Source organism: Aquila chrysaetos, chromosome 11, assembly GCF_900496995.4.
Source record: "Aquila chrysaetos chrysaetos chromosome 11, bAquChr1.4, whole genome shotgun sequence".
NCBI lineage: Eukaryota > Metazoa > Chordata > Aves > Accipitriformes > Accipitridae > Aquila > Aquila chrysaetos.
In genome coordinates, this window is record NC_044014.1 from 13462418 (window position 1) to 13486859 (window position 24442).

A 24442-nucleotide genomic window follows, 5' to 3' on the forward strand; every position below is an offset into this window, starting at 1 on the left:
CAAGCCTCATTGCACTTGTGCATTCCATCACCGACATCGCTGCGACATGGTTTGTTCAGTGGCGGGCACAAGGGGGATGTGTTCTCAGCCAGGCCCTCTAGGTGCTCCCATTATACAAGTAATGAAAGGCTCTCCCTGCACAAGGAACACAAGAGCATAGTTAGTCAGTGAGCCCAAACCAAGCCAAACTTTTCAGTATCAACCCACCAACCTGGGGAAAATGGCCTTGACGGTACTTTTCTCTCCTATACTACAGGTGTCCCACACCCGGCATGGCAGCCTTGGGTCATACAAGTGGTGTCGAGCACCATGGTGAGGACTGAAACAAGACAGTGATGAGCTGACTCCAGGAGTAGTTATGATGCATTTTTCCTGAGCAGCGCCATATCCCCTGATAAAGCGGTATTTGGCACAATCGTAACAATATCAAAATGTAGCAAACAATGCTTACACTGCCTTTAATAAAGGGAATAGTAAGTCCATCCGTCACAGAAGACCAGCTGGATTCAAGCAAAGATTGAGCTACTGTTCATGTTTCCAGACTATGATGAGGGCTGATGTTTAAGTGCTTGCATTTGACTTCACAGCTGCACTTAGCTGGGTTTCTGCACATAGTCGATTACTGGGTATCAGTGGTAGCTTGTTAAGCCACAGTAATTTCGTCATTTGTGCTTGTCTGTTCATAACTTGTACTTCAGGATTCCATGAACAGAAATGTTACACTGGCATTGCTGTAAAGAGGGCCAGACCCAAAGATTTCAAAAGCTGAGAGATCTCTGATGGTGGAAGTCTCTCATACATCACTCTCAGAGATGGCCAACCAAGTCCTTGGTTGCCTGACCTTTTCAACTTGCTGACATAAAGGAAAAACAGAAACAACTGATCATTGATTATAAAAGGAAGAATAAACAGGTACCAGATGCATTCTTAAGTAATATGTACATAAAAGATTAGCTGCATCAGGTCAGAGAAAATATTTGGCCCATTAGTCTCGCCTGCACCAGTGACCAGGAGTGGACACCTGGGAAGGAGCATAAGGACGATACAGCTGTGGACAGATGTTTCCCAGGTAACTCTGCAACATTCCAGAAATCTGCAGTTTATGGACCTCCAAAGCTAAAGGAAAAGAGAGGCAGGGGAGGGATGGGGGATGTGTATGCATGCCCATGGAGGGAGATGGCTGATGCATATCCAGAGACACACTTTCATGCTGTCTTTTCCTTTTTAAACAGTCTCTTGTGCCAAGGAGTGAAGAAGGTGTTTTCTTTTTTTTTTTTTTTTTTTTTTTTGGCATGGGCACTCTACAGCATCTTCCAGACTAAAGTCTGTTAGATGAGAACATGGGATTCATGGGGCCTTGTCTGCATAAGCGGGTAGTTCTGCCCTCCTATTCACCTCCCAGGCTCTAAAGAGAATGAGCCTGTGGAATGGAAAGGCAAGGAGATAATTATTTTGGAGGGGAACAGTAAGAAGGAAGGAGAGGTAGTTGTTTTATCTTTTAGATTAAACAACTTGCCTTATAACATTTCTCTGCTCCATGTGCTTTGCATGACCCCGAATGACAGGGTTGGAGGGCTAGTTATGGCAAGGGAAATTCAGTGAAGACAGAGCAGACTTCGCCAAAAGGAAATTTAAGAACAAGGACTGAAAGAGCAGCCAAAGGTAACTCTGATGTACAAAAATACATTTATTTTCAACAATTTCAAAACCACTGCCTTTTTTACAGTAGAAATATTCAAATGGAACAATAAAACCAAGAACAGTATATATATATGTATATATATGACTCATGCATTTGTATTACTGTGTTTAATACAGGTATTGCAATTGTCTGCCTCATTTAATCCTTTAAAACCATGGTGGTGGTTTGGGTTTAATGCACTGTCCAACATCATCAGAAGGAATGCGAGGATTCTGGTTTAGTTTGTCAGATCTGGAATGTGTGTGGTAACTGATTGAAGGGAAAGGGAAGAGAACAGGACATCTTTGCATGTTCCTGAAACCAAAGCTTAGTCCAGAAGAAAACAGACACTCTCCTGCACATGCCTTTATTGATGGCAACTTTAACTGAAAAACTCTGCAGTCCCCAGTCACTCTAGCCTCATCTCCGATCCTTCCAGGCTTAGTGTTGGGGTTCTCAAGCACAGGTTAAACTAAGTAGAGCATCTATTGGGTGTTTACATCAGATTGACAGCCATACAGAGCCAAAAGCTGCATCTCCTCTCCATGTCTCATGCATTATTCCTAAGTAACAGCTAATACAGTAGAATCCATCATGGGGGAAAGGCTGGCAGTGATAGAGGTCACTGACCCAGTCTCACTCTCTCTCTCTCTGTCTTTTCCTCTTTATACATAACTACGGTGTGGGGGCTATTTATGTTCTAATCATGGCATTGGCTCCTTCCCTCAGGTAAATAATAATCTACAACTTCAAAGATTTCCATTATATTTTCCTCAGGGGTAAAACTTGCAGGGAAAAAAACCCTAATGACATCCCCAAGTTGTTATTTCCTAGCATGACATATACAAATAAAAGTGGCCAATACTCCAGTCTGTGCTAATGCTACAGCTCAGTACCCTTCAAAAAAGATGGACGGTGCTGGTTGCCCAATCCAAACCTTACAGAGGTCCCATGGATAGATACAGCCCTAGGTATCCCACTGGGCCACAGTACTTACCCTTCTAGTATCCTAAAGGAGCAGCTTGCAGCCATGAACTCTTTTCAGCTGCCATCTGCCATGGTTGTGCTCTAATGCAGCAAGTAGGATTTGGCAAATGTGGTCCCATGTACATCCTAGGGAGCTCATTCCAGATGTGCATGGAGCGTACTCTGGTCCAGACAGCAGTGTGACAAACTACCCTGAGATGTAGCGATACCCACTAAGTCTCATGGAACATGAAGTTTGAGCCGACTCAAGAATCAGGCAGGTTTTTCTGACATTTAGTTTTGGCTCCACGGATTTTGTTTGTTTGTTTGCTTTGTAGTGCCTTTAGGATAATTTTGGATTGAAAATGGCTTTCTGGACAGATGTTTCTCCAAAAATTAACTGGATCATTCATAAACTTCTCAGCCTTCATTGAGATTAAATTTCTTTTTGAGAAGTGAAAAAGTTTCCATTTTTTTCAGCAACTTACTCCCAATTTTCCCTCCTTACTTCCTCCCATCTGTTATGAGATATTTAACAGCCATCTTTAAGAGTGTAAAGGGGAAAATTGTGAAAAGAAATTGTGAAAAGAAATTGTGAAAAGAAATTGTGAAAAGAAATTGTGAAAACTGTAATCCTCTGCCTTTCTTTTTAAATCAGCATGAGATCAATCCCATGAAAAACCTAGAAAATTCCAAACAACAATGAACATTTTCACTTAGTTTCCTGGTTTACAAAAGAAAAAGTTAATACGGCAAATAATGAGTATTTCACATTCAGTCCTCTGCAGCAGCTCACAAAAGCAGTCCCTCAAATCCTAATGATCAGCAAAGACTGAGATCAGCCCACAATTTAGCTCAAGGCCCACAGGAGAACTGTTTGCGTACGTCCCTCCCATCTATACCTAAATGGGAAGCTATGGCCTTGTGCTAACAGTGTTATCACCAGACTGGGCCATTACTGTAAACTACTTTGGTGTTTCAGTAGAACAGAGACAGTAATGCAACAGTTTATGCACATGTGATGGATGGAAACTCAAGGTTAAATAGAACAACACAGCCATCACTCTCCAGCTTATATTAGGAACTAGAGCAGAAAAGTGAGGGAGGAAACACAAAAGAATTATTTTTAAATAAGCAGAAAAGGCCCACAAGCCTGACTGAAATGGAGGAGAAGAATTGAGAATATTTATCTTTAGTACTTCACACAAAACAGTATTTCCCTACATTTTGGTTTTACAATTTTAATCTTGAAATACCTCCTGTGTTTTTCTGCAAAATTGTGTTTAACCACTTGTCTCTCCACCTGCAGACCCATCATGATTGTAACTTTGAAAGACATTCCAGCCAATTAACAGAGTGAACACATGTAGCTGAGCCTGGTTTGTAGCCAACTGGCATGTTGCAATGCAGAGAGGTAGCAAGTAACACCTAAATTCCAGCCATCTCCTCATTTCAGTGCGGATATATTAAAGGTGATGTGGAGTCCTGTATCCAGATCCTAAGAAATGGTAACAAATATTGTCGTCTGGCCTCATTTCTGCCTCCTGTTACCACGCAAGCACTAGAACATCTTCCCAAACGTACCTCCAATCTTCCTTCCACTCCTGCTGGGTCTTATAACCCAATACTCTGCAGAATAAGGTCCATTTTTAACATCATCAATCCAAGAAAAATGGATAAACGTAACTCACCACTAAGTCAACCTCCTGCCCCAAAATTCTACCACTCCTAGGGGCTATCCTCAGTGTGCTAGAAGATTCTTAAAGAGCCTTTTCACTACTTTTTCTTCATTAACCTCCCTGTTCTAATCAGAAAGCACCAACCCACCATGCAGAAATTACTCTGATGGCATTTCCATCCAAAATTGGAAGCAGCCATTCTGCAGCACTCGTAAGAAATACCTTTCCTAGCTCAATTATGCAGGTCTTACCCTGCATCCCCCTCTCCAAAGAACAGTCCCTAATAGCATGCATCATGTTCAGCCACAATTTACTACTCTTACATATCCTGAATAGCACTTTACTTCACCAGTTTAACTGCTAAAAGCATGATTTCTCACTGGGAATAAAGCTACTGCAACCTGTCCCACTGAGTTGAGGCTATACTGGGTACTGCAAGCACACTGATATTTGCTCACAGTGAGATGGTGATAATTTCACGTTTTTCCTCATTTTCCCTAATGGATGTCACCAAGATCCTTCTCAGAAGTGGACAACAGTGACAGAGGTGAATAGAAGATGAACATCATTAAAATATTAATGACAGGCTTATAGTCTGTCCTGCTAACATCCTTCTGCTCCATCATAGGAAATGATACTATATATTAAAAAAAAAAAAAAGGCTTGCAGTTAGAGAAATAAACTATGCTGTTTATAGACAGCAGTGTCAGATTGAAATATGACAGACAACTGGAACACACTTGGAACCAAAGCGTGATTCAAGTGTTCACCACAGTCCCTGGCTGGCTGGCGTGTACGAGCACGCGCACGTGTGTGTGTGCATGCGCGTGCGAATGCGTGCATGTGTGTATGTGGTTCAGGTTTTGTTTTAAACATATCTTCTTTTACTAAACATTAAATTATTTCCCAAGAAATAAAAAGCTATGTACATTGTAATTATCTACAGTAGGCCTTCGGCATCCTTGCTATTCACATGCATGGGGTTTGGGCTGCATTCATAAACAAGGCATGCTCCTTCATTGATTGTGGTGCTGTCCCCTCCAGCCAATCTACAGTCCAAGAAACACTGACGTGTGTTTGCTCTGATATTTTTTTTGTTTCCCCTTTCTCAGCAGTCAACAGTGCCAGAAGGTGACTGAAATTAAAAGCAATTAAAAGAGGCAAGACCCTGCAAAAAACTGAGACATGCATGTCATTGGGAAGTGAGGGCTGTTGGCATGTTGCAGAGCCTGGTCCAACAACCCAGCCTGAGCCCTCTGGCAGGATGAAGTAGCTGATTCATGACTTATTTTGAAAAGGGCTGAAAAAGGACAATTTACCTACAACATGCTGCCTAAGGTACTATACCTACCTGTTGGATTTGAATACTTAATTCCCATTCTGTATTTAACTGGAGGCTGGCATTCAAATCCCATTGCACACTTGACTCATTCTTTGCTTTTTCTTTCTAATCTGATAAGCATTTCCTAAATATGAAGAACCCCTGCTATTTATGAATGCAGCCCTGGTAAACAGAAAAAGCCCACCCCATCCCTTCCCAAATGATAATAATGACATATAACTCTTTCTTTTTTCATAATAATAATAATAATAATTATTATAACAATAATAATTACAAATAAAAAGTCAGAAATGTTGTAGACCAAGTGGATTCTCAGTATTAAACACTAGTGCAGTTGGGGATTTCCTTTGTGCTTTCACTGTTGGCAATTGTTGAGATGCTTCCTGTGGAGGAGAAAATGAAGACAGTCAGTGCAGTGGCTTCAACAGTTTGGTCTATATTGCTTCTCACTTCTTCTTAGGATGTGCTTGTGTAAGTGTAAAGACAGAAAAGGTGCTTAAAAGTAACACATCCTTTTTTGTATTTGCAATAAGCATGGAGCATGCAGAAAACATGTTACTACAGTTCAGTTGATCAGCACTAAACTCATTAAGCTATTAGGGACATATTCACTCATAATGATAGCACACCAACAGTGTAAGCTTGGCTCAGCTGATTCTTCTGAGGGTTTGGGGAATTTGGGACCCCTCCACAGGAGAGACAGGGTCATGAGGAGGCATAGGTGTGAGCCACAGCCACTACGAATTCCTGTGTTCCTATTGCTGTTTCCAGGTTCCTAGCCTGGTCATGTAACACTGCGAGAAAAGCTGAAAAACTGTAAGAAAAAATCCCTGTTACCAAGTTGCAGAGAGGGATTAACTCCTTATCTCAGTACCTGAGGCTCTGCCTGTACCTGGGGTCACAGTTGCTGCCTTTCCTAATACCCCAGTGACCAACATCCTCACCCAGACTGTGAAAAAAGCCCCAGCTGAGGGCTGTCTCTCACCCATCACTCGCGTGTCCAGCTCTTTGTCCATCAGCTCCTCAGGGTCTGTGAACTCACTGAGTGTGATTTTGGGGGCATTTTCACTTTGGCTGACAGAGCCAATCATTTCCTGCTCCTTGTCATGCTGAACTTGGGCATAGATGTTAATCCAAGGGATTTTCCTGCACAGGAAAGGAAAATGAGAGGTTATATTTTGTAACACAGGGATCCTTGGCATGTCATTGATTAATCAGACCAACTAAACTGAGACCAATCCAGAAATGCAGCACTGGCAGTGATGCAGAGTATCAGTTCTCAGAATGGTAAAAGCACCACAGTGATGTTCAGCTCTGAAAGTGCCATTAGCATCCACTAATTCCAACACTAGCCTAAAGCTACCCCAAATCTCAGGCCACTGCCTGCCTATCCTGTGCCCAAAGGCTCCTCCAGCTGTAAAACTAAACGTTCTGGTCCTGCCCTTTTAAATGAGAAGTTATGCACACAGTGGACACTGGACCGAGCTCAGAGAGCAGCAATCAACTAAGTACAATCAGCTGCAATTGCCAACTCTCTCACTATTTATTACATGATCAGTGGTGCATTGGAAACCAAAAGTAAAAATCAATTTGAGCTCTACTATCAACTGGGAAAAAAATTGCTAGGCTTGTTTCTATTGGCAGGCCCACACTGACTCAGTAGGAATTGCCACATCAGGAAGAGCTATAAAGAATTGGTCCTGCCTCAGAGTACAGAAGAGACTTGGACCTCATAACATCCACCCAAAGTCTATTTGTTACCATTTCACTGCAAAAACAGTTTGCCATGCAAGTTTGCAGGGACTTATTTTCCCTTGCTGCTCAGGAAGCCAAGAAAGTGAAGGGATTATTTCTTCTTCCTTCTTCCAAGAGAATTTAACTTGGACTGCTAGAACAATATCCTTGAAAGTCAGTTAGTTAGATAGTTAAGCCTAGACAGATAGTTAGACAGTAATCCCTGAAGGAATGCAAGTTTAAAATGAGGGAACTGTGTTAAGCATCGTGGGGGTTGCTAGGATTATCTGTGTGCAGTTGCCTGTTGGAAGGTGACTGACTGTTTTTTCTAATGGCCTTAAAAGGATTCTGTGCCATGCAGTCCACACTGCTAAAATAAGGAAAATTCAGAGGATTTTTTCAGTTCCTTAAAGCACACAGGAGAAAGAAGATGTGTTCAAAAGACTATATAAAATGCCATCTCTTTATGCTAACCTGTCTGCTGCTGGATACATCAGAGATTGAAAGCAGTGGAAATTGCCTCAACTCTCATGAATTCAATAGATCTATGCTGATTTTACTCCAGTGAAGCTCTGGCCTCAAACGACTTGTGCTGTTGGCTTGATTTGGCATTCTGTTCTTAACCAGCAGTAAGTCAGGACATATTTGGGATGTTTAGCAGCAGTTAACAAACCTCATGTTCTTCTCCCTTCCTCCTACCCTCTCTTTCTAACCTTCAGACATACCTTACAGATCATTAGAAGACTTAAGCACTACACAGGGAATGCACACATTGGATGAGAGAGGACAAATGCATTCCCATAGGATTTAAGTGCCCAAAGTACATCTGGAGGTGTGTAGAGATGGGGCTATGAGAACATGCCTGGAGATACTGGAAGACTTAGTTTTGCTTCCAAACAATGCAATGGTAGAGAAGTGATAGTCTTCTGACCTTTGCGAGAAAAGGTGAGAAAAGCTCTTTAGAATTGTGAGGCAGAGAGCGTCTGGGTACTTCAGAGAGTTAGGAGAAAAAGAAACTGAGACAGCTGTACGTTTGTGCATCCATACACACACACCTAATCCTGCTGCACCTCCCAGCACAGACACAGGTGGCCACGTCCCACTGCACATCTCGGAGCACACATGCACACACACACACTCTTGCCTGCCTGTCCCAGGACACATACACACTGACTGCCCCATTGCCCCACTATTACTCACTGCCCATACACATATAGTATTGACCTGCTATATGCTCAATCTCCAAAAAAAAAAAAAGAAACCGGCTTTTTAAAGATTATTTCCCTAATTTTCCCCCTTCCTTCCAGACCTCCTTAACAAGCATCTCTCCGGTAGCAGTGTTTAACATGCCTGCTGAGTCTATAACTTGACGGACTCATAATAAGGAGTCTGTGTGCAAAGCAGCAAAGCACCAATCCTATAAAGTTGTAGAATTAAAAATTCATGCAGGCCCATGCTCTCCCCACAACCTTTTCCTGTAAACGGCAGTTCTGTATTCAGGCTGGGATCACTGTTAATCAGAAAAGTACATATGGCTAACACCTCTGCATCACTGAGAGCTAGAGGAAAGCTTTTGTTTTCACCTCCTTTTTCCATTAACAATTGTTGCATGCTCTCACTTCTGATCCATTGAGCCAGAGGTTCTAGACAGAGCTGAAAAGTTGCTTTCTGTTCTGAAAAATCAAGTTGAGGACACTCTGGGTATCTGACTTAATCCTAAACTTTGTCATTTTGACCTGGGTTTGTCCTCTTTGGGACAGAGCAGATAAGAGGGGACAGCAAGTTGAAGAGCTTTGGGATAAGCAAAACCGATGGTTTAACCACCTTCCCCCCCCTCACTCCCAATTTGTAATACATTCAATTTTCAGACAGATTTTAACAAGGGAGTGTTTTCCCAGCCCTGGAGCACAGCACAAGGCTGATGGCTGCTATGCTCAAGGCTCAGGATGCTTAAGTAGCACAAGAGTTGGTTTTATGAGCTGTAGTAGCATAACATGACCTGGAGACTGCCAAAGCGAAGTGGATTACCAAGCTCCTCACTGCTCTCTGGCAGCCTTCTTCCTGCTAACAGATTGCTGACCACAGAACCAAAGACATAAGGCCAAACCTAAGAACCCGTCTCACCAAGACACAAAGGAAAGCACATCTTACAAAGGGTTGTACCTACGTCTTGACACACCTCCCAGAGAGACTTCTTTGCCCTCCTCACCCTACATCTGGGAGTGAGAGAAATCATCAGCTGCCTCCCCAGCACATTATTAAGTCAATGCCTTAAAACAAGTCCCATGTCCCATTCCCAATTGACCTGGGAAGCTGTATTCCACCTCACAGAAGCAGAGAGAGGATTTCAGACTGCAACAAGCAAGTCATGCTGAAGGCCTGGAAATCTGCACCTGAGCAGATTCACACACACAGGTTCTCTGGAAATTGTCCTGGGCCACTGAAATCAGTGGGAGCTTGGTAACAGATTTTGATGTGCACAGGATCAAGCACTAGAAGCAGTGCCTCCCACTGATTTTGACAATGGTTAATGCAAGAGGTTAGAAATGAGGGGAGCTTTAAACCTGGAGACTAGGATACATGCCTGTCTTATTATTCCATTTTTAATATTGTTTGTATCCCACTAACATCATTAGAGAGTACTAGCCTTATCTTGGGCTGCAGAAAAGCTGGAGAGAGAAACATATAGCTGGAATCTAGACAGGAAAAGCTCTAGCTTCCCAATCTGGAGGAACTACTCATGTCCAGAATTTTTTTTTTTTTTTTTTTTTTTTTTAAAGTCAGACTGAGCTTATGCTTCTAATACAATATTTTGCTACTGGGCAGGATCTGGGTACAGAGACCATTTAACACAGTAAGCACTGTACTGAATGCAAAGTTCCTCCTAAGGAGCTCCATCTGCCTAAAATATATTCTCATAAGGCAGCCCATCAGCAAACAGGCCATTCTTATCCCATATTTTGTTTCACAGCTTGCAGCAGCAAAGTGCCATGGCCCAGCACAGGTCCTGCCTGTTGCCTAGAAGCAAAAGGTTTATATTAACATCTGGCAAAGAAAATCTCAGCACAGATTCCCAAAGGCATTTTGATGCTTAACATAAAATTTTCTGGCTTTGAGTCTCCCACCCTTAACATAATCACACCTGTTCCTCTGCAAGACTAAACTATTCACTTTGCAAGATACAAATGAGATATGGCTGCACTAAGGCACTTGGCCAGGTGGATATAGACTGTATGAAGACATCCATCATGTGATTTTTTGACTAAGTCTGCATTGTGTAGCTCAGTACTCAGTGAGCACACAGGGTTCCCATTTCTGGTCTGTGGCTCAAACACATCTGCTGAAGCAGGTCACAGCTTGATTTCTGAGCTCTTGGTGAGCTTTCAGAGCACTGAGTTTGTGGTGGAAGGCCAGTAGATGGTCTTCTCTTTATATATGAGAAATAGGGAACTACACTGGTCCAAGCCTTAGGCCAGCATAACTTGGTCTGCATCTGTAATCCGGGCACTGCTCTGCCTAGATTTCCTGTAAACCACACAGTGTCTCCTCCTCCCATCCCCCAAAGTTTCTCAACTTACCTCTTGAATTTGTAGACTAAAAAAACAGCCAAGCCTACAAACACCACAGACAACAACATCAGCATCGCCGAACTGCTATGACCCGTGCTGGAATCAACAAGGGGTGCTGCAGGAGGAAAGGCAGAGCATTATGTTTGCAAGATATTATTAGGGAACACATAACTACCAGAGAGTTGAGCTCAACTCTGTCTTTGCCACATTTGCTTTATCACCACTGCATAGTGCATACTGTTTTCGGCAAGACCAATCAGTAGGAAACAAATTGACTTTCTTGTCCTTTGAAAGCCAAGCTCCTTTTTCAAGACAGTGCAGTCTAACATCTCCCAGTGAAAAGGCACAGCAAGCCATGCTTAGCTAAATGGCTGATCACTCCTGTGTTAATACTCTGGGCTATTTCTTTTCAGGCTTTTCCAGGGACTGGAGCGGAAATGAGATTTATGAAGTGTGGCTTAATGCGTGTCTATTCCCCTTTGGAGAAGCTACCTCAGAGCATCCGTGAACAGCATGACTCCCATCTTCCAAGGACATATGTCTGTCTCGCGTGTGACAGGGATCTAGTCTTGTGAGAAGCCTCAAGGTTCATCCTTGTATAGGACCTTAGAGACTTTTTAATTGTCAGTTTTCATAATGTGGAGGAGCGATAATCCTGGACCCAAGCACGCACTACATTATAACATTTTGGAGATTTGATCCATCTATCCTTGACATTTTGGGTGGGCTAAATAAAGTGTATTACTATACCTTGTTTATGCAGCTATTCCCACAGCTCATTGGAACAGACCATCTTAATGGCCTGAGCACTGTGCTGAGAATCAAGAGTCTGATGAGAAGTCTCTAATGATGCGTAAATGATTATAAGTAGCAGCTGAGTGTTTCTCACTCTGCATAAATATTTGGTTTTGTTTTTTTACTGTTCCCTATTCTTTTTCTGTCACCCAGAAGACAGGAACAAAGTCTATGAAAATAGAGTCACTTCTGGTTCCACCCCAAATCACACCTAAGAGTCTGATCCTACCAGTATTCTGTTTCTACTACTTCTACCGACTGTTTCATGGAAAAGAACTGACTGTCATTTCACCTGAGTCAAAATACTATGGGAATCATCATGAAACAAATGCAGCACACCCACTGGCAGGGGGGCCGGGGTGAGAATTGTTGAGCACTGTAAACTAAATCCACACTTTACAGTGTCTTACTAGCACAAACCCAGATTCTGAACCTGGAGACTGCAGATATTTGGATCTCATTCCCAGTTTTGCAAGTTAATTAATTGCAGCCCACTCCTATTAACATCTGACTCTCATCCCCAAACAGTCAGAGAGTGAAGGCAGAAAGGCATTACCTGTAGGATAGGTCACAAGCTTTGGTTTAGCCCAGCTCTTGGCTCTCTGAGAGTCTCATGTAAAAAGAAGCTGAAGTGTATTATCATGGGACATGAATCCTAGTCTCTCAGAGAGGCTATCAGCAATTTCACATGCACAAGATCCCACATTTCAGATAATTGCAAGGGTAGTCATAAAAAGCAAGGGCAAAAGTAAATCCATCATCTCCTCTGTAGTCATCACTGTCTCAGCAATAGCCGAGAGCTAAATTCTCAGCAGTAGCTGAAAGCTTCACACTAGGGTGGTTTAAAGCAAAGGGGGTGATGAAACTTAAAGTGACTATTCATCACTCTGTGTGAAAATGGGGATAGGTAGCATTGATATTTAAATAAGTTCTAATTTGTAGAAGTCAATATTCAGGCACGTATTCCCTGTAGGAAGCCTAGATCTTCTTTTCCCTTTGCCCCTATAAAGAAAGCTTCTTGGCTAGTCATAACATTAACAAGCCCTTTGCAATAAGGATTTGATCCAATATCCAAGAAACTTAGTAATACTCTCACTGAATTCCACAGGTGCCCAATGAGGGCTTAATAGAACACCATTCACCTGATTTTCTAAAACACTTGAAAAACATCAATGCACTAGTTAATTAAGCCATAGGGAACTCTTAAAAGGTACTTTTAATACTTGTACAAATTGGTACATGAAGATGCCACTGCTGGATTCTGTTTTTAACACTTCCTGCTTCTACCACAGACAATGTCTCAATACGATCAGTCCTACGTATCCCAGTAGCAATACCAAACTGTGAGTGCTCTGATGTAGACTGGTTCTCCTGGAGTTGCCTGAAGCCTCAAGAGAACCACAGCTATGTATTTGACTCCACACTCACCTAATGTTAACTGAGTAACATACACAATAACTTCAACACCAGGCTTCAGTTCAAACTGGACCAGGTTCTGGTTGAGAGCATTAAAAACGATTTCTACCACCTGATAAAATAATAAGAGATACAGTGGTTACAATATAGAAGACAGCAAGCTCTGGAAAACATTCAGGAGTGCATGTAGCCTATGAATGGTGACTAACATCTCTTACTGGCTTCAGGGAGACAAGGGAAGCAAAAGACTGAGGAAGTGGAGAGAAACTTGTACGTGTGCTTTAGATGGAACTGAGTGTTATTGCATCCAAGTCTCCCTACAGGACTTTTGACACAGAGTATGTTATTATACCTCTCCTGGGAAGCAAACAAAGAAAGGTAGAAATTTTTTTTTCTTTTTTTGGGGGATAGGAGAGGAGGGAAAAGAACAAAGGATATTTTCACCCTCCATGATGTCATGTGAGTTTGATATAATGCACTTAGAATTCATTGGCTTATTGGCCTTTCATTGGTGGATGATGGAACTGAGTTAGGTAGTCCAGCCTAGTAACACTTCTTTACTCACATCGATTCAGGACAATCCTAGTCACACAGCTCCTGTTTAAATAGGCTGTTGGGGATGAGATGATCCAGTTTTGAGGATTAATGGCAAACTTGCCATATTTCTCCTTCATTTAGAAGAGACATCTTGGACTGGAGTTTACTCGTGGCTCAGCAACCCAGCTATGATGTGTTATTTGGTTGCCTCAGAGCACATACTTGGCATGTCACACTGGAGCCTGAGTTTGTTAATGCCTGGTCTCCCTAGAGTAGTTCTGATGGTCAGGGCACAGCTACTGAGTAGTTTTGATGGCCCACTCTCCAGGGCAGAGCTCCTCAAGCAGAAGCCAACAATAGGTGCCAAAGTACAACTGAGCTGACCATCAAATAAAATTAGGGCACTAGAGCTTCAGGCCTCATGGTCACTAGTCAGAAACCTAATCCGAGATGCCTGCATAATACTGGTATATGAAATATTGACACAACAGCTTGTTCAGAGGGAATTCTAATATGAGTAGATCTTACTGAACGGGATGGAAATGACTCCAAGAAAATCCCTCCAAAAAGCCTTCCAAATCTTCCCACCACAATGCATCTCTCCTGCACACTCACCACCATAAATTTAAGAGGCCAGATTTGTTAGCTTCCTAGGACAAATGTACTACTCTGAGGGGACTGACTTCGCTCCGTGGGTGACAAGAGCTTCCACAGAATTCAGCAGTCCTCTGAATTATTTAATGTTTGATCACAGAAGAGTTACTCCTCCAAGAGTTACTTGGAGATGGGCTCACACATAGCTTGCACGCAGTAAAAATGCTGCATACAAGAACATTAGCTAGAGCTAAGGAGCCTTTCCAGCAGTACTTCACTCCTTTGCCTTTATAGAGCCGGTTTAATCACTTGGTAATTCTAGCACGAAAGCTTCAGCAGACTAGTGCTGTTGTTCCTAGCTCTTCCCTTGCTTGCATATCACTGTTGCTATTCATCACTGTAATTACCTATTTATCTAAATGGATGGATATTGTAACTTCCAAATATAGTTTGCACACGCCATTCGCTGCTGCAGAAAAGAGAGGTCTTGTTCTAGTGATATATGAGCTGAAGAGCCTGATTTATTTTTAGTAAACCTCAGTATATTATCTTGCTGCTTTGGCCTCTGTCTATTAGCATTCCTCCAGGGAGTAAAGGGAGTACATATTCAAGGTTCCTTTGGCCATAACTACTGTAATAAGGACACACCAGTGATCTAGGAAGAACCACTGCTGGTAGACTGTGACATATCTCAGTGAGGTATTAGAAAAGCTAGTTTTTCCTCTGAAAATCATTTTCTTTAATGCCATAAACTATACTGCCACAGTCCCAGATGCATCCAATTCCATCACACTTATTGTAAGTCATTTCCAATGCTGTACAGGTTTAGAGGCCCATCTGAAAATGGTATGATAGGAATGAATGTTCCATGAATCCTCCTTTCCTTACTTGCTCCAGATCAGCCTCACTGCTTTTCCTCCTCTCTGTTGTGTTTTTATGGGGCAGTATGAAGAGTTCGGCAGAAGTAGGCAGCCCAGGAAATACAGCTACCAAGATCTGTTCATCAGGGATACCAGTCACCTAAAAGAAAAGTAAAAAGGTCTCTAGCTGCTACTCTGTTACTGATGTTCCCATTCACTATGGGAAACTGTGCTCCCATCAAACTGTTATTTGCCAGTTCCACTGTAGGCGTTGTGGTCCTAATGAGCTGTTCTGCCCATTTGGTGGGTCAGCAATAGAGGCTCTGCTAATGATTCACTCCATTTCCAGAAGTAAACGTAGGCTTGACAACACCCCTGGACCTGAAGATCTGCACCCAAAGTCCAAACCCACAACATCTCCAGATCTGAATTTTCCATATAGACCTTCTCGCTACAAAAGAATGACCCAAAGTCAGATCCAGAGAGTCTGGCTCAGAGCAACCACTGGTAAGTGTGCAACTAACAGGGACATATGAGGAAAATTGCCTGCAATCTCCTTCTAATATCAGGTTATGGGGATCCACATTTGCCATACATGAATAACTTAATGTCTCTACTGGGAGACTTTTTACTACTGGGGCTGATCAGGAGGGCTGTGCTAGGAACTGCTCAGTTTGCTGAACCAAGAGTCAGCTCCACACCTGACTCTCACAACCGTCTTCAGCATGACCTGCCCACTGAGGCTACTGCCCTCTCTCCCCAAATCCAAGCTGTGCATCCTCAGTAGGGCAGGAAGCCTCTCCTCCCTCAGAAACTCTCTGCTATATGAGGCTAACCCCATTAGCTCCCTGACCCTATCCCACCTCAAGCTCCTTGGCCTCATTCCTGGACATTCCTGAAATGTATCAATGGGGCAGCCCATTTCTGGTGATCCATCCTACTATAAGCATAGACCACAGGCTGCAACCAAAGAGTCACAAAAGGATATACGAGCAAGCACTTCGACATTATTTCTACTGTCGTCTGTAACCATTCATAGTTACAACCTAATTAATTTCTTTTTTCTGCAAGCTTGACTTTTCATACAGTAAAAGGGAACAACAGTTTAAACAAATGAACTTAGTATTTTCTCAGGATGGGAAAACAATCAAGGAAACTCCTACAAACTGTGAATTTTGAGTAGGCTACAGTTGAGAAAAGCTGAGCAGGAATGTACTTTCCCAGTAAAAATAATCAGCCTCCATTTCTAAGAACAGCTGTAGCTGAAGCAAAAAAAAACCCAAGATACATTTTTGGCAGAATGTAAAAAACACAAAAGCTTGCCTAAATCTACCTCCTGATTTCACACAAAACCAAAGTCCCTGGCTATTTGATATCATAAATTATTCTGTCCCCTTTCCTGCAAGAATATGAGTGCTAGTTTACATATTCTAATTAATCCCAAAGGAAGATTCACTATCTTCTACCCACAGAAGTCTCTCTTTGTCCTGTATTTTAAAGGTAAGTTTATTTTCACTCTGAATCCTCATTTTTTGCCCCAGCTGGAAAGGGAGCAGAGATTTATAATGTTCACCAGTTGCTACACTTAGCTGCATGTGGAACTCCTGACTGAGTATCAGGAAGAGGTAAAAATATCTTCCTCATGCATCCAACATACTACAATGTTTATCTTCTGGGATGAAGTGGATCAGCTGTTTAACAACACACAGTAACACTACCCAAATGCTTGGAGTAGAAAACAGTAGATACTGTAATATCAATTTGGCAAAGTAAGAATAATAATGATACTACTACAGTCTAGAACTTGCAAAGTCCTCAGGGATATTAAAAGCTAAAAAGCACCACAAAACCATTAATAAAAGTAATTATAATATTTCCACAAAATTCCCAATATAGTTTACCTCTGTAAAAAGATCCAGCATAGTAAGAAGCTTTTTATCGATTTAAAATGATAGCTTCATTACTGCTGTTCTTCCCCATTCTTTTAAGCTAGCATGTTGAAAAAGTGCATGTTTTAACAGCCTAGTCAATGTTAGTACAGATGCAGAAACAGATGCTCACCTGTGCTAGAGCTCTCTTGATGACTTTGCCAATGTCTTGTCTCCATTCAGGGATGTCAGGGTTATGGTAGTCCAAGTTGGGAGAAAACGACAGGAGCTGAGATTGGAAATACTCTGGAATAGAAAAACAGTGTTTATGAAAAGATTAAATGGGCAGTGTTCAGGGTACAGCCAAAGGTGCAGAAGACAACAGGAAGACCATAATTAAATTATCTTAATGCAAGAGAGAGAAAAGGCTGAATGAAGAAAAGGGGCTGGCTAACACTAAGCAGGACAGAAAGCTTGCAAGGAAAGAATCCTTATAACAGTTCTTATAAAGGACACTTTGCCCTAATGCCAACTTGTGGCTTTTCCGAGAAGAAATGGAAGCAAGAGTGAGAGAGGTGAGAGGATGACTTCCCTTCATGATGCCTCTGGGCTTTGTAATTTTGCCACTCAACTTCATCAGACTCTGTTTACAAGGAAGTTGACCACTAAATAAGGCGGCATCTGGCTGAAATTTGGAACGTCTGTGCATTTGTGTGCATTGTGCTCTGCAGAGCAAACACTTACTGTAAGTAATGTTTTCAAAAGCAGGTATTATCTGTTTGCTCTCCTGGAGGGAAGCCATGAGTGGTTAATACCGCAACAAATCAGAACCCAGTGGTGTTAATGACTGGCTAATCAAGCAATGGCTATTCATGAAACGCTTTGAAATTACTTCCTAATTGACTGATTGCAGGGAGGAGGAAAAACTTCCTAGACTTCAAATACAGAACAATTTAAATTTTTCTCCAGTTCCAACTATCCCCTCTGGTGTCACCAGAGACCAAGCCTGGAATCCTTATGACAACTGTGCACAATGGATTTGGGCCAGTGGGCGGCACAGATCCAGGATGGGAATCACACTCAGATATAAGCTCTCAGGGTAGAAGACTCTCCTTTCTGGTTTTAGAGATGTGCTGTGCCTCACCTTGAAGCACCTGATCTCCAGATACTTCAAATAAGTACCATTAATCATTTGTAAGAAGGTACCGGTTTTAGATCAAGATAAACCAGCAAGACTATAAATGAGGAAATCCACAGAATAGCAGGGATGTGCCAGCACAGCATTTATGTTGCATCTTTTGTAAGATCTGTTCTTTCTTTTTAGATGGTGCAGTATATTTTTAAATAAAACAAGCAGGGAAACTCTCTCAAGTTCTGAAGTCTTAACCCAGAGCCTGATATATAGAGCCTTTGACTTTTGAACTCTCAGTACCATGTCCAATTTATTTTTTGAGTAAATTCTGGGCTGTTAATCACAATTTGAGAAAACCCTGAATAAATCTCCTGCACTGTTAACACCAGAAAGCCATGCCTTCCTGCCTAGAGCCATAATAACTTAACACAGGACACAGATTAGGATACAAATTTAGCAGAGAGCATGTTTAGCAAAGGTGCCACTCATTTATGTACTGAGACTTGAACTGATGACCAGACTGGGCATCTAGAAGGACTCCTTCCTTAGACCAGGACAGTCTGCAGCATGGCACTGCACAGGACTATTTGGACATTCCACCCGGATCAACTTCTCTTTGTGATAAAGCCCAAAGCTTTGGATCTTTTAAATAAAAGGGCAAAATTTCTTACGAGGTGTTTAAAAACAGGGAGTGAGGAGCACTCTGTGGGACCTACTGTGAGCAATTATCAAGATCACCTGCAGGAACCCCTCTCAGATACGCTTGATTCAGATTTATTCCAGAAACTAGTGGAAAGATGCAAGTTTCCCCAAAGTAAACACTGCATTTTGCAATGCTCAAAATGATCAAGCAGAGGGTTACTTCATTTGCTAATAGCGAGTTTGGGTATTACTAAATCATATTAACGAATTATTAAAACCCATTGCATTTCACAGCCAGGCAATCAATAAATATCTATTTAGTTGGTTGTTAAATCTGAGCATGCAGTTTTCCAGCCACCAGGAGGATATTTATTTATATTTAATTACTGAAACAAGACACACATAGTTCAACCACACAGTGCAACCTGAGTTATTTGAAACCCAGGTCTATCAATAAAACTTGCTATCCAAAGAAAAGCTTGCCCTCAAATGCTGGATGCCAATAACTGGATAAGGAAAAGGAAGACTAGCCCAGGGTGGAAATTATTCTCTGGAGAAATCCTGAAGTCCTGGCCAAAACTGCTGAGAAAGCCCTTCCACTCAGCCTTTATCAAGCCTCAAGCAGGGTTAGCTCTGTGGTCTGCCAAAGGGTGCTGTTTGGAGCCCATGACATGCAGATATGGCAAGAACATACCAAACATTAACCACAGGGAAGTCCAGCGGGCACACTCAGACCTCCAGCTGTGGCACGGAAGATGAGCAGAGATACCAACCACAGAGTCATTTCTGCCCCCTGTTTTCCAGACCCCTCCAGACCCGTGCCGTTTATACAGTCACTGTATAAAGAGAAACACCAGCTGTATTCAGGCCACCTTAATGATTCACTATGACTACTTCCTTCCACAGCTAGGAAGCAGAGGGAAGGCAGTCTGGCTACAGCTCTAAGTGTTTTTTCTTTTGGGAGTTCCTCATCAGGGTGTGCAGACAGACCAATTGGCAAAGACACCAGCCCCTTTACTACAGTGCTGTGCTTACAAATTTGGCTAGCTGCCCCATCCAATTCACTTCTGTATTTTGTGATCATGACACATCTGAGCTACTTGTTTACAGTTTGTCTTCAGAGGTTCCTCCAGGCACTAGGGAGTTCACAGAGTTCATTTTGGCTGAGCAGTGACTGCCTGTTCTTCACCTCTAGACAGCCCCCTGAGATCTGATTGCAAAAGGCTGAGGGTACCATGCACTGCGATCTCCTTGGTGTCTTGGATGAGGGTGCTGCCCGCAGCAACTTGCACAGTGACAGTGTTCATCCCCTCCACAGCGAAGATGTATGAAATGCTGCTCTCCAAGGTGATGAGGGGCTGCAAGAGGTAAACACAGACAGTGGTATCAAAATCAGGGTGAGATTAACTCAGGATCACAACATGCACCTAACTAATCCACCAGGCCACAATATCCTTCTTCCCTGATACAGGAATGGTGCTCCGAGCTTGGATGTCCTCCTAAGGCCTAAATGTGGCCCAAACACCACCCAGTGAGAACTGTCCCATAGGCAAATGTTTATCTTACTTCAGTAAATGCTTCCTGAAATATTCTTCCTCTGAACTGCAACCCATTATGCTATGAATACCTTAGTAGAGCACAGTCAGCAATTGCAGAATTAGTGCTGCAGAATGCAGTGTTGTATACACACACACATACACACACATGCACACTCAGCACAGTTGCTATATCAGCTGTACAAAACAGAGTCCAGCTCAAACCAGCATTGCAGATGTTTCTTCAAACAATGCGTATTGTTCAGATTCAGGGCCAGCCCTTGCTCTTATGAGCACAAACCCATCTATCTATCTCAGAGCAACTCTGCTCAGGTCAGAGTGAGGGCACCCAGTATTGCCCTGTCCATGCTTTGAGTCTGTAAGCTAGCTCCAACCATAACCTGGCAAATCATGCTAAGAAGGATGAAAGCATGGCATAATACCTGCTGACAATGCTGTCTGAATGTGACCGAATGATTTCCAGAGTAAAGTTGACCTGAATTTAGCCAGCTCAGAGCCCTAGCAGAGAAGGCTGACTTTATCTGCACCTTCTCAAACAAAAATGTCCTTGATAGCACCACAGCTCTCCAATTTGCACAGGAAACTCTCAAACTGATGCACACCTAGATGAGAAAAGTGCACCATATTTGGGAAAATAGATTTGTATATTGAAAAATCAAAGGTGTAGCCTTTGCAGTGCCATTGATCTGACAGCTGGTCTATAGATAAATCTTTTGGTTTAGATTAAACCATTAAAATGGAAATAGTGATACTAGCCTCCATTGCAAAAGCACACAGAGGTCTAAGAGCACAGAGGAAGCCATTGTACCGTTGCTATTGTCCCTTCACTACACTGCCAGTTTGTTTCCAGAGGAAAACCCCTAAACATTCACCTTCCAGCTCTTGCGCTTCATCCCATCAGACTGTCAACCTGCCTGCATTTCACAACAGTGGCCATATATGCCATTTTCACAGCCAAATCAAAATTTCCACTGGCATAGGCCAGACTGGCAAACACATTTCCCTTCCTGCAGAATGCCACCTTCCTTTGATCCCCTGATCCATGAGCTGAAAAAGCACTAGAATAAAAAATAAAAATTGGCTTGATCACATGGGACTCTCAGACCAAGTCAGCAAGGGTGCCAGCCTGTGCCAGCTTGTGCTAGCCCTGGAGTCCTAGCTAACATATACTTAGATATACACACATCCTGGACAAGCAGAATGGGCCTATATCAAACTGCAGTGATTCCTGGAGGTTACAGGTTGTGATTCTGTGCAAAGGCAGGTAAGAGGAACCAATCTGGCCTTTAAAATTACAGTTTTTCCTTTTTGTATGTGTGTATGCTGGACATTCCATTATCATGGATGATTTCACCTCCATCATGGAGTTTTAACATTCAGCCAACTCCTTAATTTTAATTCAAGCACCAAGACCTGGAAAATAACTCTAAATTAAATCAAGTACTTTAAGGTTCATTTGCTCAAACCTATTAGACAGCTGGACACATTTATTAAACTGGACCTGTGTTAATCCAAGCAAATTGGCCTTTGGGTATACTACAAAAATTAGCACAGTAGAAATTCAGTACAATGGTTCCAGCAGGGTGGGGAGGGCAACAGAAGAGCCTCAGCCAGGTCATATGAGTGTAAGACAACATTCACCTGTGCAGCAGCACAGAGAGTACCTTAGTGAGACTGCACAGTGGCACAAGACACATCTGGTTCTGCTTGGGATGCCGATGGGCTGAACAGGAAAAGAAGTTGCAATCCCTCAGCATGGAACTAGAGTATATCACCTAACAATACCAGTCACTATGCACAATATTACACACACCTCATCCTTTAATTCACACACAAATCAGTGCCCCCATCTTCCACCCGTACTTAGAGCACCACAGTTTGCCCACGAGTGGGCCCTGAGAAGGATCTGACGTGTACATTAAACATCCCAGAAGGAATTTTGGTGTGATGCAGACTGTTGTCCTGAAAAAAATGGTGGCTGCTGCTGTCACGTCGATATCCTTTGCCATACTTCTGTCAGAGTTGAAGCTGAAGTACATTTCATGATGTAGCTGGAGATAATGCTTTGCAAAGAATGAAAGGCGCTCTGGGTCTTTGATTTGGCCATGGGTAAGTGGCACCGTCTTTACTACTCCACACCTCAACATATTTCAGCAACATGTACAATCACCCCAAGGTATCATAAGGATCAGCTGCTCCATGTCCGGCTATGTCCAAAGCATTCATCCCAAACACACCCATATCTGCTTGTACTGTGCTGCCTATGGGTCTGAAATTTAAGCTAGATGATAAATCAGATAACAGATCATATTTACAACTCAGATGCATGAGAGCTGCATGGAATTCTTCAGCAAACATCACTGCTTTGCTCTACCTTTTCTAGATTACTTTCTATTTCAAAAAATCTTTTTTAAGGCCCTATGCAGAACTAACTTCTATACTAAGGACAAAAACAATGGCAGGAAAACTCTGACGCCTGGGTACACTGGAGGGCTTAAGCAGATGATCAAGTTACCAGTACCTATATTTTCTCAGATGTACTTTAATGGTTGTCCATGTGCGAGCACTGAGCCAAAAATATCTGAACTGTAATGTGATTTTGCATCCCTCTCTTTCAGTGCAGTATAAACTGTGTGGAATTACCCGGTACTTGTCATGGACTAGATGTGTGTATGTGGGTGGTTGCCACAGCTCAGCTAGGGCACAGCAACTTGCCAAGTTATAGTAAGTGAGTTTTGTTCCTGAGCTCTTCTGGTGCCTCAATTATGCTTCCACAAAAATAGGTGAGTTCTTACAGTAAGCTTCCTAATTTGATGTAAAATCCCAGTAGAACCAGCATTTACTGTTTTTATTTCTCCTGCTACTGTTGGTAGCTAGGGTAAGAGGTTAAAACACAAGCAGCTTTGTCAGAGAGAAAATAAAATACTTGTGTGCCTGCTATTTTTTACCTCAAGTTCCACATTTCATGTAAAATCCCCACTTTTTTCTACTGTGATCTCACCTCAGTGCACACCTTCAACTGCAACTCAATAATGTAGACAATGATGTGACTTAAACTGCTTTTGTAAATAACAGCAGATACTACATCGCAAAATTATCAGCTGTACATTTCACAACTGTAATAACGGAGGATAGTGCCTGTGTCAGCTGTCTCACTCCTAAAGCCTACAATAAAAACTGTAGCTAATAAGCAATCCTGCTCTCTCCATTTGAAAGCGTGACCACAACTTGTAGTTTCACTTACTCTAATTATTGATAAAAAAGCTCTTTAAAAAAAATTTTTGCCAATCATTTGAAAATTCACTACAAAGAAGTCTCATCTCCCTCTCTAATGTATCCAAGACTGTAAACAATAGTCACAGACAGACACAAACAATTCATTGAGAGCGTAGCTTGAAATTCTAGATACAACTGGTTATTTGAACACCAACAGCTTTAAAGTATTGTATTGGAATCCAGCATTATATACTGCAAACTGGTACATAATGGAACCCCCCCCCCGGTTATTTGAACACCAGCAGTTTTTAAACACTTGAAAGGCAGTATTATCCCATACATAGTGGTATATAATTCAGTTAAGTTGCAAGTGAACGCTGGTAATAACAGTGGTCTTCAAAGCTCAGTAGGGCTGATAACAACCACATGTAAAAAAGTAATGGCTCCTAAGAACAATACAAGACAGGAGGAAATAAACTCACAAAGGTTGAAGTTCAGATAATGACAACCCTTTTCAGATAAGGAAAAAACTAAAACACAAACCAAGCAAAGGCAAGAGGCTTTTATCAGGGCTGAGAGAGCTCCCTGTCTGGTGCAGCAAGCTCAGGAAGTGAAAATGAACCAAAGGGCAGCTGTACCTTGGTGCTGTTACCAAACCACCAGAAGTAGGTAAGTGTGCCTGCCTGACTGGGCCAAACTACTGCAGTAATGTTGACGTCCTTATTTCTGATGGCGACAAAGGGGACACTCAGATGGACGTGCTCCACCGGACCTGTGGGAAGTGAGAGTTCATTATTAGAGGCTTTGAGTTAAATCCTCCCTGCACAGTTGTGAACAGCAAGGATCTTTCCTTTA

The 24442-nt window shown here is 42.3% G+C and overlaps 1 protein-coding gene across 1 annotated transcript in view; it reads right to left on the minus strand.

The window, feature by feature from the left end:
- Positions 1 to 1669: 1669 nt before the first annotated feature.
- Positions 1670 to 24442, minus strand: part of SORCS3 (sortilin related VPS10 domain containing receptor 3) — a 238111-nt gene continuing 215338 nt past the window's right edge. Inside the window, exons 20-27 of the mRNA XM_030030909.2 lie at positions 24226 to 24359; positions 20050 to 20173; positions 17235 to 17347; positions 15202 to 15333; positions 13195 to 13294; positions 10981 to 11086; positions 6654 to 6814; positions 1670 to 6051 (exon numbers count right to left, since the gene is read on the minus strand). Of these exons, the coding sequence (XP_029886769.1) occupies positions 5987 to 6051; positions 6654 to 6814; positions 10981 to 11086; positions 13195 to 13294; positions 15202 to 15333; positions 17235 to 17347; positions 20050 to 20173; positions 24226 to 24359 (935 nt within the window). The 3' untranslated portion in view covers positions 1670 to 5986. The remainder of the gene's footprint in view (positions 6052 to 6653; positions 6815 to 10980; positions 11087 to 13194; positions 13295 to 15201; positions 15334 to 17234; positions 17348 to 20049; positions 20174 to 24225; positions 24360 to 24442) is intronic.